The following is a 15,026-nucleotide window of genomic DNA, read 5'->3' as shown; positions in this document are numbered from 1 at the left end:
TTGTTTTTGAGCGACCAAATTGCATGCCCCATTAAATGTTGGGACAAAGCCTTTAGAGGTATTTAATCATTTAAAACATGAGCAAAATACAAACATGAATAATGTACCATCATCGGGGTTAGAATTTTTTTTTATTCGATTTAAACATACATCTCATATGCATATGAAAAACGTGGTTATACATTAACAGCATCAACATATCATTTATTGTTATTAAGATATGTTCATATTATATACTATTTATGCATAAAAGTTGAAGTCAATTTTAGAGATGATGCTAATTATATTATATAAAAAAAGAAAAAAGGAGGACGATAGAAAATTCCTTATGGAGTGTCAGTAGGGAAAAACATGGAAAAGGTAAGACGGAAAGGAATACTACGATATAGGCAAGATCATGTTAGAGTGCGACTAATTTCTGCCATATGTGTTTGTGTAAGTCTATTTTATTTCTTTCAAACGCTATTGTTTCTTCCAATTTTTTTTTGATTGTGAGAGCTTTTTTGAAAATCACTATATATAGAGATTCGTGTCTATTTTTAACACTTAATATTTATGATTTCATAAGAATGAGTATGTAGTTTTTTACCATATTATTTGCACCACCTTTTTTTGTTCCAAAAACTATGTCAAGCACGTTAAGGTCGATGTATATATCTTTACTTGCCAAATGGGGTTAGACATAGCATGTTCATTCAGTACGTCTTTTTTATTTGCTCGTTATTAATACCTAATTTTTTACGTTAACTACACTGCCTACAGAATATTGTACGCGCTTGATAATCGTCATTTCTTTAATTTTCCAATATATATAATCATATAAATTCGTCAAAAGGCAAACTATGTGAATAGCGCTACACAAACAGGGGCATTTAAATGATGTTTGAAGTAAACGATACTTTTAAGTACATGATTCAGAACAGTAGTACCGCATATCTAACGTGTTCATGGCATTTCTTTCAGAATTTTCGGAAGCAATGGTGGTATTGGTATCAGACCTTCCGTATAAATGGGCAAAGTAAATTTATTGTTGCTGTGCATGTATTTCTGCTGATTTTCTTACATAAAACGAATATACAGTCCTTGAATTACACGCTTATAAATATCCAAAATTCCCTTGGGAAAACACAAATTCCCATAAAAAACACATGGGATGTGTACATCAGTTTGCAAAATTTCGGTTTCGTTTATTTTTTTGCTGGTGGCCTTTATTTATAGAGAACAGAAACTGTAACTGCGCTATCATTTGCCATTTGCACGAAAACATATAACTGCTACACGTTTAAACTGATAATCATGCCGCCACGAGCACTTGCAATGTATATTTGAAAAATACGTTGTAGCCGTTTATGTTGCCTTTTGTCTCCAAAACGTCATACATCTATGTATCAAAATGACAACAAAAAAAGCAAACACACACTGTTCACAAATATTTAGCGTGATAATAAAATTATGCAGTCAATAATGCTAATGCAGGAACTGATCACGTATATAAGTATTTATTGTTGTACATTTCACTAAACACCTTGACGTATTGCTGTAAATAACTGGCAGTAATTCATATTTTGCTTATAATAAGCTCTGTCCGAACAAGACATTTTCGATTTTCTTTAAGTTACAGGGCTTCTCCTACGGTAGTTTTATTAGCTGATAATGATATGTATGGCCTTTAAGCTTTGTATTAAATAACATAATACATTTCAATGAACAGTTGTTTAAGTTTTTTTCGCCTTTTTTCTACCGAATTACGCATCAAGCGCATTCGGTTAAGACGTCATTATAAACGCATCAAACGTCGAACACTTTATTTAGCCCGTCAAAATTGCAGCGTCTTTGCGATTATTTGTTTTAAAATGGCTACCAAAAATATGATCAACATAAAAACATGTTATTTATATATCGTTGTGTAATGTAATTTAAAAGACTCGATGCGAATAAACATCGATATGGCATTGGTATTTTGATATTCTCTCTATAAATACTATCGTTGAAGTCCAGAATCGTATGATACTTGAAACAACAATGACGTTTATTTCACGCGATTCGTTAGTTCCGATGTAGTAATGACATTCGCTCACCGAAGAAATATACCGATACGGGCAACTTGAATCAAATTGTTATGAAAATAACATATTCTTAAGCGGCATGTAATATATTTACTGTTTCGATAATTTGTATTTATATATTATTATTCTAAATTTCTAAAAGAAAAACAAAACAAATTAAATTCGAACAAAACCTTGCTTTGGAGACTCCGTTGGCATTGTCATTATAGGAGTGTTATATGTAAATAAATAATTCGCAACATGACTTTTGTTTTCATTAAAACACTTTACTTACCACATGCTTTATTAACAGTTAAATAAAAATGTTATTTGGTAATTAACAAAATAAATAACAACCAAACACATATAGGATCTCTTTGAGGTGTTATATATATGTTTTTTCCTTTTCCACATAACTTACCAGTACACGAAGTAAAACAATTGAAATTGTATGTATTTTAATCCATTCATGAAAGTTAGCACATAACCTTATCTACATTATCATGGACTTCTTTCAGTCTTATAAGAGTATAATAGCTTCGAGTTATAAAATTGACCAGAGTTCAAATATGTTTTAGTGTGTTTCCAAGCAAGCGTTGGCATTGCTAATTTATTCGTACCAAACTCTTTCGAGCATAATATAAGTAACATATTTTATTGAAATAAGAGCCATTATAACATCGTTATGCAATTTTGATTTCAGGACTTGTTATTTAAAAAAATATATGTTCACAAATTGAAGAATCGACATCCTTTTATAAATTGCTTGCAGAGAACGCATACACTTACAAATAACGCTTATTAAAAGTAGGTATTGGAATTGCATGTTTAAGCTCTTATTATGATAAGCTGGAAACAAGTATTTGTAACAATATATGATTTCCAATGTGCACAAATTACTGTTCTACACGCAGTTGAAAAATAAAGAACAATAAACATGTAACAAAGCGATTTTTTAAATCAAGCCTTCATGCTTTCTGTCTTCAGACGGAAGTGTACACGATGAATTGGAATCGAAATAAGATAACAATATCATTTAGGAATAACGTCAAACCACTTGGCGGCAGTTCGTAAGTTTTTATATATAGGAAAAATGTCTTGCATACATTTTGGTAATTTGGTTTAAGAAGTTTCTATTTTGGACAGGGCAACGGTATAATTACAAGCTTACCTCTGGTTCAATGTTCTATTGGTACTGTAATACCAAAACTGGCTCATTTTAAAATGTGAACGTTCTCAATTTAAAATATAACAATATATACAAGGCATCATACACGATAAATACTTTGTGGTTTGAATGTTAAAACGATCGTTTAATTTGTGTGTATGCATAAATCCATTTGGAGTTTTGAAAAAGATTAATTTGGCCTTTGGAGATGTTTAATTTCATAAAAACATTATTTAAGTTTTGTTTTATACTGATGTCGATTTAAAACAATGAAATTGATTGGATATATGTCTATAAATAGGGTATCGCAGTCGTATATGAAAATAATGTTTTGAATCTATATAATCTTTCGCCAAAATAAAGGTTGTATTCCTCATATTCCTCTTAATCCTTTAAGAGGTGTCTATAACAAAACTTGTACTTTTCTCTTGCTTATTAAAAGCCATAGAGAAATGACTTACCATCGTTGTACGGATCATCTCTTAATACGATCAGTCTCCGCAACATGTTCATGCATTTCCTTGTATTACTTAGTTGAAAGATTAGATGACCGTGTGTTGAGTATTTCTAAATTAAATGGCTTTTGTCACAACCTTAATCCTGCTTTCTGTCGGTTATTTCATTAATGGAAATAGCCTTTTCTTATTGAAAAGCTTGAACCATTTTTGTTATTGCTATATTCCGAAGAAGGCACATTCACTTGTAAAATGATTTCTCAGTGGTCAATACCTGAAATAAACGAACTATATTACAAATGGCCGCTTGACAGTGGGAACATATTGTAATCTGATATTGTAATCTGATTTTATGTATTCTAATCTTAAAGAAAACAGCGTAACTGTTTATTAGCTTCCACTTTTGTCATAATCATTCAAAAATGTGTTATTTTATGGTTATGTGTTGTTTGCCTATACAACCATTTGCGTTATCTCGCACTTGATGTGTTTTAGAAGATTTTAGGTAGAATAAAACATATATAGTACGGAAACCCAACTTTGTTAAGAATTATTGTGTTTTAAAGCATTAACTCAACATTTATTCCCATGGAAAAATATCACAACTACTTCGAAATTGCAGACTTGCATTGTGTACATGTTGGTGCATGTTATTGGGGACAATCGGAAAGAAGCATTTTTGGTGCGTTTATTGATACCGGCATTCTGTTTTATAAATATCCTGCATTTAAGAAAATTTAAGAAAATTGAATTTTCTTAGAAATACTATATGTATTGTTTTAAAACGAGCATATCTTTTAAAATGACAAGTTCTTGCACAATCACACAAAAATAAAGGCCATAAGTCTTGAAAGTTGACCGTTTGAATTGGGACCCGAATCGGGTTTAGTGTTATCTAATTCATGCTATATAAATACATGATTTCAACGTGCATTAACAAATTAAAGCATTGAAACAAATAAACAAACGTGTTTAAAAAAAGTTTTATACTTGAATAATTTATTTTCATAATATATCAATAAACCAGTGTTTTTCGAAAACACGTTTTACTTAAAAAAACAACGAATATTAATATAAGGGATAACGTGTCATAATAACACAAGCAATACACTGTATTCGCTATGTTTCTTAGTCTCGTCAATTAGTGCCCACTGATGTTGTAAATTAAGTGAAAGTTACTTATTTTTAGTACTTGCGTTTTCTCTAAGACGAAGTGAAATTAATACCTATGTGAGATAAACGTATTTTAACTTACTCACCAAATAAATAACACATCATTGAAAAACTATGTATTTAACTCACTCACAAAATCAATCATACACCATTGCAATTCAGGCAAATAATATACCGACTCAATCATACATCATCTTAATAGTCAATATTTCTGTTTACTCAAACACTCACTCAATGATCATTGCAAAACACTGTATATTTTTTAATTCGCATGGTTTCTCAATGATACAACATCGCAATACCATGTATGTGTGTTATCTCAGGGGACAACGCAATAATACACATGCATTTATATTGAACCTCACGATACACATGAAACAAGGCATATACAAATGTTTTTCTCATAGTGTTCTTGCAAACAAAGGTGAAACGCATATTATTTTATGTCGCAAATAACATTAATTTATTTATATAACAAATGATACACCTTTTTAACGTGTATAACTGACAATTTCAGATTGCCGTTAGACTAAAAAATACGAAAAATTACATGCAGCAATTGAGAAAATGATTTTATCAATACATTTTTATTTTTATTTTTTGGAGATTTGTTGAAATAGCATGTTTTCACAAAATGTGCAATATTAGTATGCCGTTATATCAAGTGTTCAGTTGTAGTTTTGTATAAGTTTATTGTTTCAAGTAAAATACATATTATACAAATTAAACTTGTAAAATAACCATGCATTAGCTTTAATGATATGTGAAATGTGATGCAGACAAATGAACAAAATATATATTTGTTTCATTGAACTTCTAGAGGACAATTCAGCCTATGAAAATTACTCAATAAGAATATACTGTGAAGATCCGGACAATACATTAAATCATATAACAAAATATTAATATATTATATTATCCATTTGTTAATAGGACCGTATATCGACATATAGTTATTAATCGGAGAAGCTGTTTTGTTTGTACACACAATCGGCTATTTACCTATAAACGAATATGTGTAATGTTAATTACATATAGGTGCGTAATGAGTGCATGTCTGAAGTTTCATTGCGAAATAAACATTTGTTGAAATGAATCGAACCGGTTCTTCAAATGAGGTGATTAAGTACGTTGCAGTTACTTTGTTTGTTCATATAACCATAATCCGTTACCTGTAATATAAATGTCATATATCAGGTTATGTTTAAAATAAAATAATGTCGAGGCTTTTGGAGCTATTTTTATTAATACCGAACAATAAACATGACAATCCCCGACGTTCTTTGTATCATTCATCTTATACATTTAAAGTAATATAAAATTATTATCACTAGGGCCGTTAATTGTCTTTCCATGGAATAGAAGCGGCATTGTTTGAGTAATTGTCAATTAAATACTAGCCCCTTCATGTTATTAAGCGCTTGTTTATACCACTGAAAACGGTTAATTTTGTCCATCTATTTAGATGCTCCTACTAGACAAGGTGCACATGGCCTAATTGAACTATTTATTTTGTTCTCAGACGGAACAGTTGGTGTTTTTGCTGATCCTGTTCGTGACAATCGTCGTCGGGAACGTGATGATATTGGCGGCCATAGTTGTGTCGCGCAAACGAAAGTCTCGGATGAACATGTTCATTATCAACTTGGCATGCGCAGGTAAGAAAACATATTTGGAAAATCAAAATCATCGTAAGTATCGCTTGAAGCAAACTAAAAACAAAAATATATGTTTCATTTACAGACAACATTTATAAAATATAATAACACAACAAAATGAATGTGATCATCATGTGTTCATAAATTATATGACACATACCACCTACCAGAATTAGATATTAACGCTTTATATAAAAAAAAACAACCGTCTTCCTACTGTTATGTCGAAACATATCTCTAGGCTTTACAAAACAATGCTTATATTATTTACTTATATATAATGAAAAACGGTCCATTGTTATGCGTGCTGGTAAAATGTCATTCCAGTGTAATATAACGTATTTTTCTTCAACCTTGAACTGTATTGCACATCGTTCATATGTGTTCAACATTCAATATTGATTCAGACACTTTCTGGTGAAGTTTACATAGACTGGAAATTTAACTAAAATAAAACTTACTTGGCTACCCTACCATATCTTAATGAACTCATTTAAATATTTTGACAAGTTTTTGATAAAACGAACATATAATTATAATTTACGCAAGATTTGTACCTAACATTTGAATACATATCAATTCAAAATGGTAAATCTGCATTACCTATAATTATAATAATACTAAAGGCAAGCAATACCAATCATTTTAAACGTGTTATATACATACCTGAGCTTGAAATGTCATCATGTGCTATTGTCATTAAACATAACTAGATTTTGCAAATCTGTAAAACTAAAATTAAAGTCAATACACATTATCAAACAGGATTGTTTTGTGATTGCATTTTAAGGCTGTTAGCGAAAGCTGTTAGCGAAAGCTGACAGCGTTATTAGATTGAAAAATCAGAAACACGCATCGGGGAAAACTACTTTATTTTGAGATCTGGCAAGAAACCACTCTTCGAAAGTTCGATGCAGGTTGCAATACATGTTTGATTGGAAGTCACATTATGCAAACACCGTGATGTCATTACATTATCCAGAGCGACCATGGCAGATATCAACAAATATGTATATTCTTGTTGTCATATATATCTTTAAAAACAAAAACAAAATTGAAGGACGTATAACATTTATAAAAATTAAAATGGTAGCCAATAATTGAAACAAAAATATTATCATAATCGCGGATAATGTTATCCACCAACATTTTGGAAATTTTTGGCTACATTTAGGAATATAAGTATGTTCAATTCGCATGTGCACATCTTAATCTTATTAATAAAACCGATCATTCAAACAAACTCTGAAGTACATCGAGCAAATATTAGCGAATTGTTCACTCATATATATATATATATATATATATATATATATATATATATATATATATATATATATATATATATATATATATATATAAGTAAAAGGTATTTAAGTGAATGTTTTGTATTTTGACTGTTTTCATTGTTTGTATGTTTTAATATTTTCAACTTATTAAATGAAGTTGTTTTCTTAATATCGTTTGTTAATTTGTTTTGATTAAACTTGCACTTATTGTAATAAATGTAATGATGACTAGTATGTGTCTTTTTGTAATAATGAAATTATAAATAAATGGCAATTGCAAACAAGGTCATTTCCACAATCAGAATGTAACAAAAATGCTTTGTGGTGTCAACCTCACAATTATATGCCAACATGGAACATGCATTTATATTTAGTTTTTTTACCTCAACGCTTACTAGGAATAACATCGAAGAAACAAATGTACACATATGATAATGATAATTATGGCCTTGTGACCATTAGGTTGAAGTTGTTGTTCTCTTCCACTATAATGACACATTAGGGAATGTTTTTGAAAACAGTAATACTCGAATGAATAAAAGTTAAAAAGATATGATGGTGAAACACACACACACACGTATATGGTTTATATCTGAATATGTTGCAGTGCTTTTAACATCAATATATGGAACTACATTATTTGAATGACAACGTTAAGAATTATTAATATATTTTGAGATGAGGGTGTGTCATTATATTTGATAAAACGACAGTTAAGAAAGAGTATGCAATGGAAGTTCATAATAGGAACATGTTCTTGCATTTTCTCAAACAATTGAATACTTCACTTCTTGCAGTCATCTTAATACTGTTCACCTGCAATTTATCAAAGCTAGCAGCGTGCGTCTTTTTTTCCTATCTCGGTAGATCTAGTTTAGCGTTTATTTACCATTTCTCTACGAATCTAGCTAAGCGTCTATCTACTCAATCTCAGCAGATATAGCTTAGCATCTATCTGACCTATCTCTAAAGATCTAGCTTTCTGTCTATCTACCCTATCTCTGAAGATCTAGCAAATGTCTATCTTACTTACCTCTGCAGATCTAGCTTAGCGTCTATCTACCCTATATTTTAAGATCTAGCTTAGCGCCAATCTACTCTATCTCTGCAGATCTAGCTTAGCTTCTATCTACCCTATACTGAAGATTTAGCTTAGCGTCTATCTACCCTATCTCTGCAGATCTAGCTTAGCTTCTATCTACCCTATCTCTGAAAATCTAGCTTAGCGCCTATCCACACTATCTCTGCAGATCTAGCTTAGCTTATATCTACACTACATATGCAGATCTAGCTTAGCTTTTACCTACACTATCTCTGCAGATCTAGCTTAGAGTCTATCTTTACCATCTCTGCAGATCTAGCTGTTGGCTGCGTCCTCGTACTGACAGACATCGTCTGGAAGCTTACAATCACTTGGTATGCGGGGAATGTCGGCTGCAAACTAGTGAAGTTTGCACAATGTGTGGCAACATATGGCGCCACTTACTCGCTTGTGGCGCTTTCTATCGACCGTTTAGACGCAATTGCGCGGCCAATGAGCATCAACAACGTGGGTATGTAGTATATTTAGTACGTGTTGTCAGTGTATGGTCGGTCATTGAGTCGCTTTTGCGCTTTGAAGGACTGTTTGGTCGCCAGTGTCATTGTAAAGAGAAAATAATATATTGCAGTATACTTCGTCCATTAAACGTGTTTTTTGTCACCTACACGGTATGTGAGCTCTCCATCAAAAACTTTACAAATTAAAACCGATTGAATGTAAACCGAATCAATCGATGCGTACTGAGGAGTTTTAAATAACTCACTTTTTCCAGGGCGGAAAGGACCGTAGTGTGTAATAAGGTTGCTCTCTTGTTGGCGAAGCTGATGTTTAAATGTTTATGTATTTGAGACAGACAGAAATAACAAAATCACTATTTGCATAGAAATTGTAAAATAACAACATATTCGACTCTAATATTTCTTGCACAATCAATTAAACAACCATGATACATTTGTGTCACCCTTTTCTAACAGCCGAGATTATCCATGTTATTAATTTTTAAAATATTATTTTGTAACGAATCCCTCGTGTCATCCGACAATTCGCATAAACCAAGCAGACACTGTTTCCCGTTCATAGTGTATTTTTAAAAGGCTTCACTATGCACATTTTGTCTCTGAACAAAGACATCAATCAGAGACGTATAACTATCGCGATATATATAAGAGCAAGCGAATGTAATACGGAGAAAAAAAACCTGTATTTCAGAGCGACAGTGTCGTCTCCTGATAGGCCTGGTGTGGATATTTGCCGGCTTTTTCTCCTCTCCGATGCTGTTTATGTCGGAGGAAGTGGTTGTATCAGGAACGAGGCAGTGCTGGGTAGGACTCCAGATGGATATTTGGATGTGGCAGGTTTGATGATATTTTTCTTCGTTTAAGAAAATGCCATGTTTGTTAAAATGTATATGTCTCAATGTCTCTGAAGTGGCATAGCTCTGTCGGGTATTGACAATATGACCTTTATTTAGAGCCTTACTTCATACTTACAAGCATTATTATTTTACTTGCATAATTAGTTGCAAAATAGAAAGAAGAATAGTCATCGATCCAAATAAGACAAATAAACAATATGCATACTAGCTACAAATAATGGCTTTTTCAATCTAGTACATCAGTGTGTGCGCAAAAGTATAATAGCGGTCATTTAACCTGTATGCACGTATCCTGAAAGCAAACAGCTAATGTTAGCGTAAGCCAGTATATAAATGTCTCATTGTTATGATATATTATGTTGTATACCTTAAACGAGCCTATATACCTGTGTTCTTATTTTACAGGTGTTGCATAATCCACTTGCAATATGAGCTAATTGTGATAAAACAATAATCGTAAATTCGACCGACATACAAGATGTCATGACTTAAATAGCGTACATGAAAATAGCATATGACATAAATCAAATAGTTTGCTCATCTCGAATTTCAGGTATATATGTTATTGGTGTCGATTGCCGTGTTTGTGGTGCCAGCAGTTATTATTGCGAGCTGTTACATCGCGATTGTGGTAATCATATGGTCTAACTCCAACAAGTTCAAGTCCATCACCAGTCACCAAAGAAACGAGAAAATTAAATGTATTTCCAAATCAGGTTTGTGAATTGTGAATCGGTATATGTTACATAGAATTTATATGAGTATTGGTAACTTCTAGTCGGGACTAACAAACCATTTCGATATCAACTATTAACTTTCAGTTAAGTGATAAACAATATTGTCTATGGACATAAGCATAAACTAATTTAGCATTCAAAGAAGAAACACACATTAGCATACACGAGTCCAATGACAGTATTATTTTGTATGCTATATGCCGGTTAAGTCGTGGGTAATTTTAATAAAGATGTTGCATCTCAAATATTGTATAAATATATGACCATGAATCATTATGAAAATAATTATTAACCTTTCTTCTTTAAGATTTGTTGCTTTTTTCCAAATGTTTATCGTCTTTAAACATCAAAATAAGTGATTGTGTTGATAGTGTCAAACTGCCAGCTTGAAACTAAGGTTCCGGTTGTTTCGTGTGTTTTGATTGGCTGTACCAATTTAGAGAGTTGCATGCTGTAAAAACTCCTAACATAGACATTACAGAGGAGGTTACATTCTCTTGTGATTGCCATTAGCATAGAAGTAAACTGTGAGTACTGATTGAAGTTTTAAACAAATAATAATCAACTCCATGGTTTTTAAAGTAAACAATTTTATTGTATTTAATATTATTAACAGAGGACAGTTAAACAGTTATATCAATTGCACATCTTTCATTATATAAAATATGTAAATAAGTAATAACATCATTAAATATTTAATCTTTATAACATTATGTAACATTATTAAAACAATCTTGGTTCAAAATAATAAAAAATTTATGTCACAATAACATTGGGTAGTGAAACAGATAATATCAACTTCAACACATATCTAATAAATGGAATGTTTACAAATTGAATTTACAAGTAAAGAATCATAATTATGGCCAATGATCTAGCCAACAACTGTTGTGTTTACAGCATTTTTTCGCCACCATGAATGGGCCACAACCTTGTTATTCAACATTCACGGTCCTGACAATGTGGGCAGAAGAAATCTGCGTGCCTTCTTACAACTCTGATTTCTGTACAGAACGCAAGGTGGCACCAATGTCCACAACCTGTGCATTGTGCCCATTTTACGAAAACTATCCCATCACACTTGCCCATTCCTGGTGGCGAAAACTTGTTGCAAACGCAACAGTTGTTGGCTGGATCATCATCCATGTCACTGTCACTTTCAACAACTTCAGCAACAACTTTAGCGATTTTTCTTTTGTGTACCGGTACTCTACTGCATGCCGGTGTCTGGTCATCAGTTTTTCATTTCCGTCTCCCTGTTTCCTTGTCTTTTCCTTTTTTATTAATTTCTTTTTTTTCATGTTGGTAATCTATCATCTGATTGAAAACCTCGTCCTCAGTAATGGGCTCCCCCCCAATTTTGGTTTCTGCATGGTGTCTTTGATCCGAAATTCATTTGGTTTCGTTATATCTTGTGTTGTTTTGGGGGCGGTCTCAATCATTTTGTTATCTAAAAGTTCTTTCATTGACATTCTCGGTGCTTCTGTGTTGCAAATCTTCTTCGGAAATGATTGCGATGGCAAAATCATCTCAACAGGGACCTTGGCTGCATCAAACGGCAATATTCCTGCTTTTCTTAATCCAGCCTGTATTGTGATTGGTATCATTGACTTCAAGTAGGCTTTTCCTGACAACTCTGCAATTTCATACTTCGTAATTATTCTACCCCTTTCCTTTGCCATATATAAGTGGCACTCACTGTGGAATGTGGCCTTGAATTGACCGAAGTATGCTATGTCCAATGGTTGGAGGGCATGCGAACTGTGTGGTGGAAGAACAAAAAGGACCACGTGATGCTGTCTGGCCCACATTAACAATGTCGAGAGACTCATGTGATGAATGCCCATCATACATCAACAAGATGGGTTCAATGTTGTCACCAGATCCCCTTTGTACGAATTTCAAGAAGTGTTCATTGAGGTACTTTATGAGAACTTCACCATTCACCCACCCAGAGTCTGACATGGTGTAGGCTGCACCAGCTGCTGCATTATTCATGAACTTGTCTTTCGTCCGTTTCCCTTTGAAGACATAGTAGGGTGGTATAGCAGTACCTGCTGCATTTACACAGGCTACTATGGTAGTGGTGCCTGTGTTTGGTGAGGTTACTTCTTGTGTTTTACTCGACGAAACACAAGTGATGACTTTTGATGGCCTGTGTTCAGGTTGTATTCCAGTCTCATCAAGATTGTAGATCAGATGTGGTTTCGACTTGAGATTATACTTTTCAAGAACAGCATTCAGTTTACAATAGTAATTGTCAATGTGTTCTTGCGTCACTCCCGCTGCCCGAGTTGATGTTAGGGCCCTTGATTTTATTACCTTAAGTCTATGATTCCATCTTTTCAAGAATTTATAGTACCAGTCATTACTCAGCTTGGCATTTGAATTGCGCCTACCAAGCTTTACAGCAAGTTCACCGGCAAGAACATTCAATTGTGCGCGATTCAGACCATAGCCCACCTGTGTCAGGGTTTCAATATGGTTTACGAGCAGCTCCTCTTCGCCCAATGTGAACAAGGAATCCTTTCCCCTCTTTGCTCCTATTTTCACTTTGTTCAGAACCCTGTCCCTTAATGTTTGTTTTGGAACACCAAAAGCCAAGGCTGCTCTATCTACTGGCATGTGATTTTCTTTTACAGCTTTATAAGCTGCCAGCATGGTATTCGCGGTATACTGCTTCAGGATCTTCAATCTGATAGGGTGTTTCTGAAAAATATAAATAAACACAACATTTATTTAAAATTGATAAAAAAAAATCATCTCTTTACAAAAGTTTAATTAGAAAACGATTAGGCAACATTTACTAGAGTGTTACCTTCGAAAAGGATTAGCGTATTTACAGCAAGTGCTTTGCGCATGCGCAGACCGTCATTTGTGAAAAAAATGTCAACAGACGACGTATATGGAAAATACTCATAAATAAGGGATTTTGTGTTACTTACAAACAATATGAAAGTAGAAAAAGTGTGTGTTTTTGATAAAAAATGCAACCGATTGTGGTGAATTGCGATATTTACCTGTTTATGACGCATTTTCGACCGGAAAACAAACGCCAACTGTGCCAACTTTCTTACCGGAACGAACTGCAGAGCGTGCGAACGAACGAATAAGCGATTTCACGCGATCTCTATAACAACGGTTCAACAAGAACCCACGGCCCAACCAGAACCTACCATATATTGAGACACATCTCGTATTTGCTCACGAGACATTCATTAAACTGGTACATTGTGTTGGTTTGCATTAACAGGTTCACTGACTGTTCGGATCAATACCTCAACCACTTCCCATTGTACAGTTGGTACAAACAGTGCATCAAGTTCCAGGGGTGTAATACCAAAGGCAAAGATAAAAACCATCAAGATGACTTTTGTCATTGTTCTTGGTGAGTAAGAGCACGAACATTTGAAATTTTACTTAGATGTCTGTAGGCGTCGTGTATTTTCGCGTATATTTCACATTCATTTAAAAAAGTAGACAAACGTTCATATATACGTTGTATGTGGTTTTCGTACTACTTGAAGATTTGACAGAGTAAATATTTTGTTAAGAATATGTTTCTATTTCTATTGTAGCGTTTGTATTCTGCTGGTCACCTTATTTCATATGGGATCTATTGGATGTGTTCGAGCACATAGAAAAGTCACAACAAAGTGTCGCTGTCAGTACGTTTATTCAGAGTCTAGCTCCTTTAAATTCCGCAGCAAACCCAATCATTTACATCCTCTTCAACACCGCCTTGTGTACGAGGATTTTAAGGAAACCACGTGGTTACAACTCGCCTCCTCATTCTGCTGGAATTACAACAATTTAAAAACATCAACTTAACATGTTTTGGTATGTTGTATTTGTTCTTGTGTACACTCGCCATAATGGGTATGGCTTTATTTGCTTCAGTGGTTTGGTGCAGCGCTTTTATTTGATTGTTTGATAGATGTATTCAATTCTATATGAATACTTTTTTAGCAACGTATTGTAAGCAATTTGCAAACCATTTATGTTCATTTGACCACGTTTTAAAACATAATTACCCATCCACGGAACTATTCAATCAAGTTGTACATGCAACATTGACATACTA

General features: G+C 33.3%; 1 protein-coding gene across 1 annotated transcript in view; it reads left to right on the top strand.

The window, feature by feature from the left end:
• Positions 1-14,759, top strand: part of LOC127849153 (cardioacceleratory peptide receptor-like) — a 48,980-nt gene extending 34,221 nt beyond the window's left edge. Inside the window, exons 2-7 of the mRNA XM_052381872.1 lie at positions 6,364-6,499; positions 9,144-9,341; positions 10,040-10,185; positions 10,759-10,921; positions 14,196-14,330; positions 14,521-14,759. Of these exons, the coding sequence (XP_052237832.1) occupies positions 6,364-6,499; positions 9,144-9,341; positions 10,040-10,185; positions 10,759-10,921; positions 14,196-14,330; positions 14,521-14,759 (1,017 nt within the window). The remainder of the gene's footprint in view (positions 1-6,363; positions 6,500-9,143; positions 9,342-10,039; positions 10,186-10,758; positions 10,922-14,195; positions 14,331-14,520) is intronic.
• The last annotated feature ends 267 nt before the right edge of the window (positions 14,760-15,026 follow it).

The sequence above is a fragment of the Dreissena polymorpha genome, chromosome 10 (assembly GCF_020536995.1).
Source record: "Dreissena polymorpha isolate Duluth1 chromosome 10, UMN_Dpol_1.0, whole genome shotgun sequence".
Lineage (NCBI taxonomy): Eukaryota > Metazoa > Mollusca > Bivalvia > Myida > Dreissenidae > Dreissena > Dreissena polymorpha.
The sequence above is the reverse complement of the archived record's forward strand: the minus strand, read 5'-3'. Positions and strand labels throughout refer to the sequence as shown.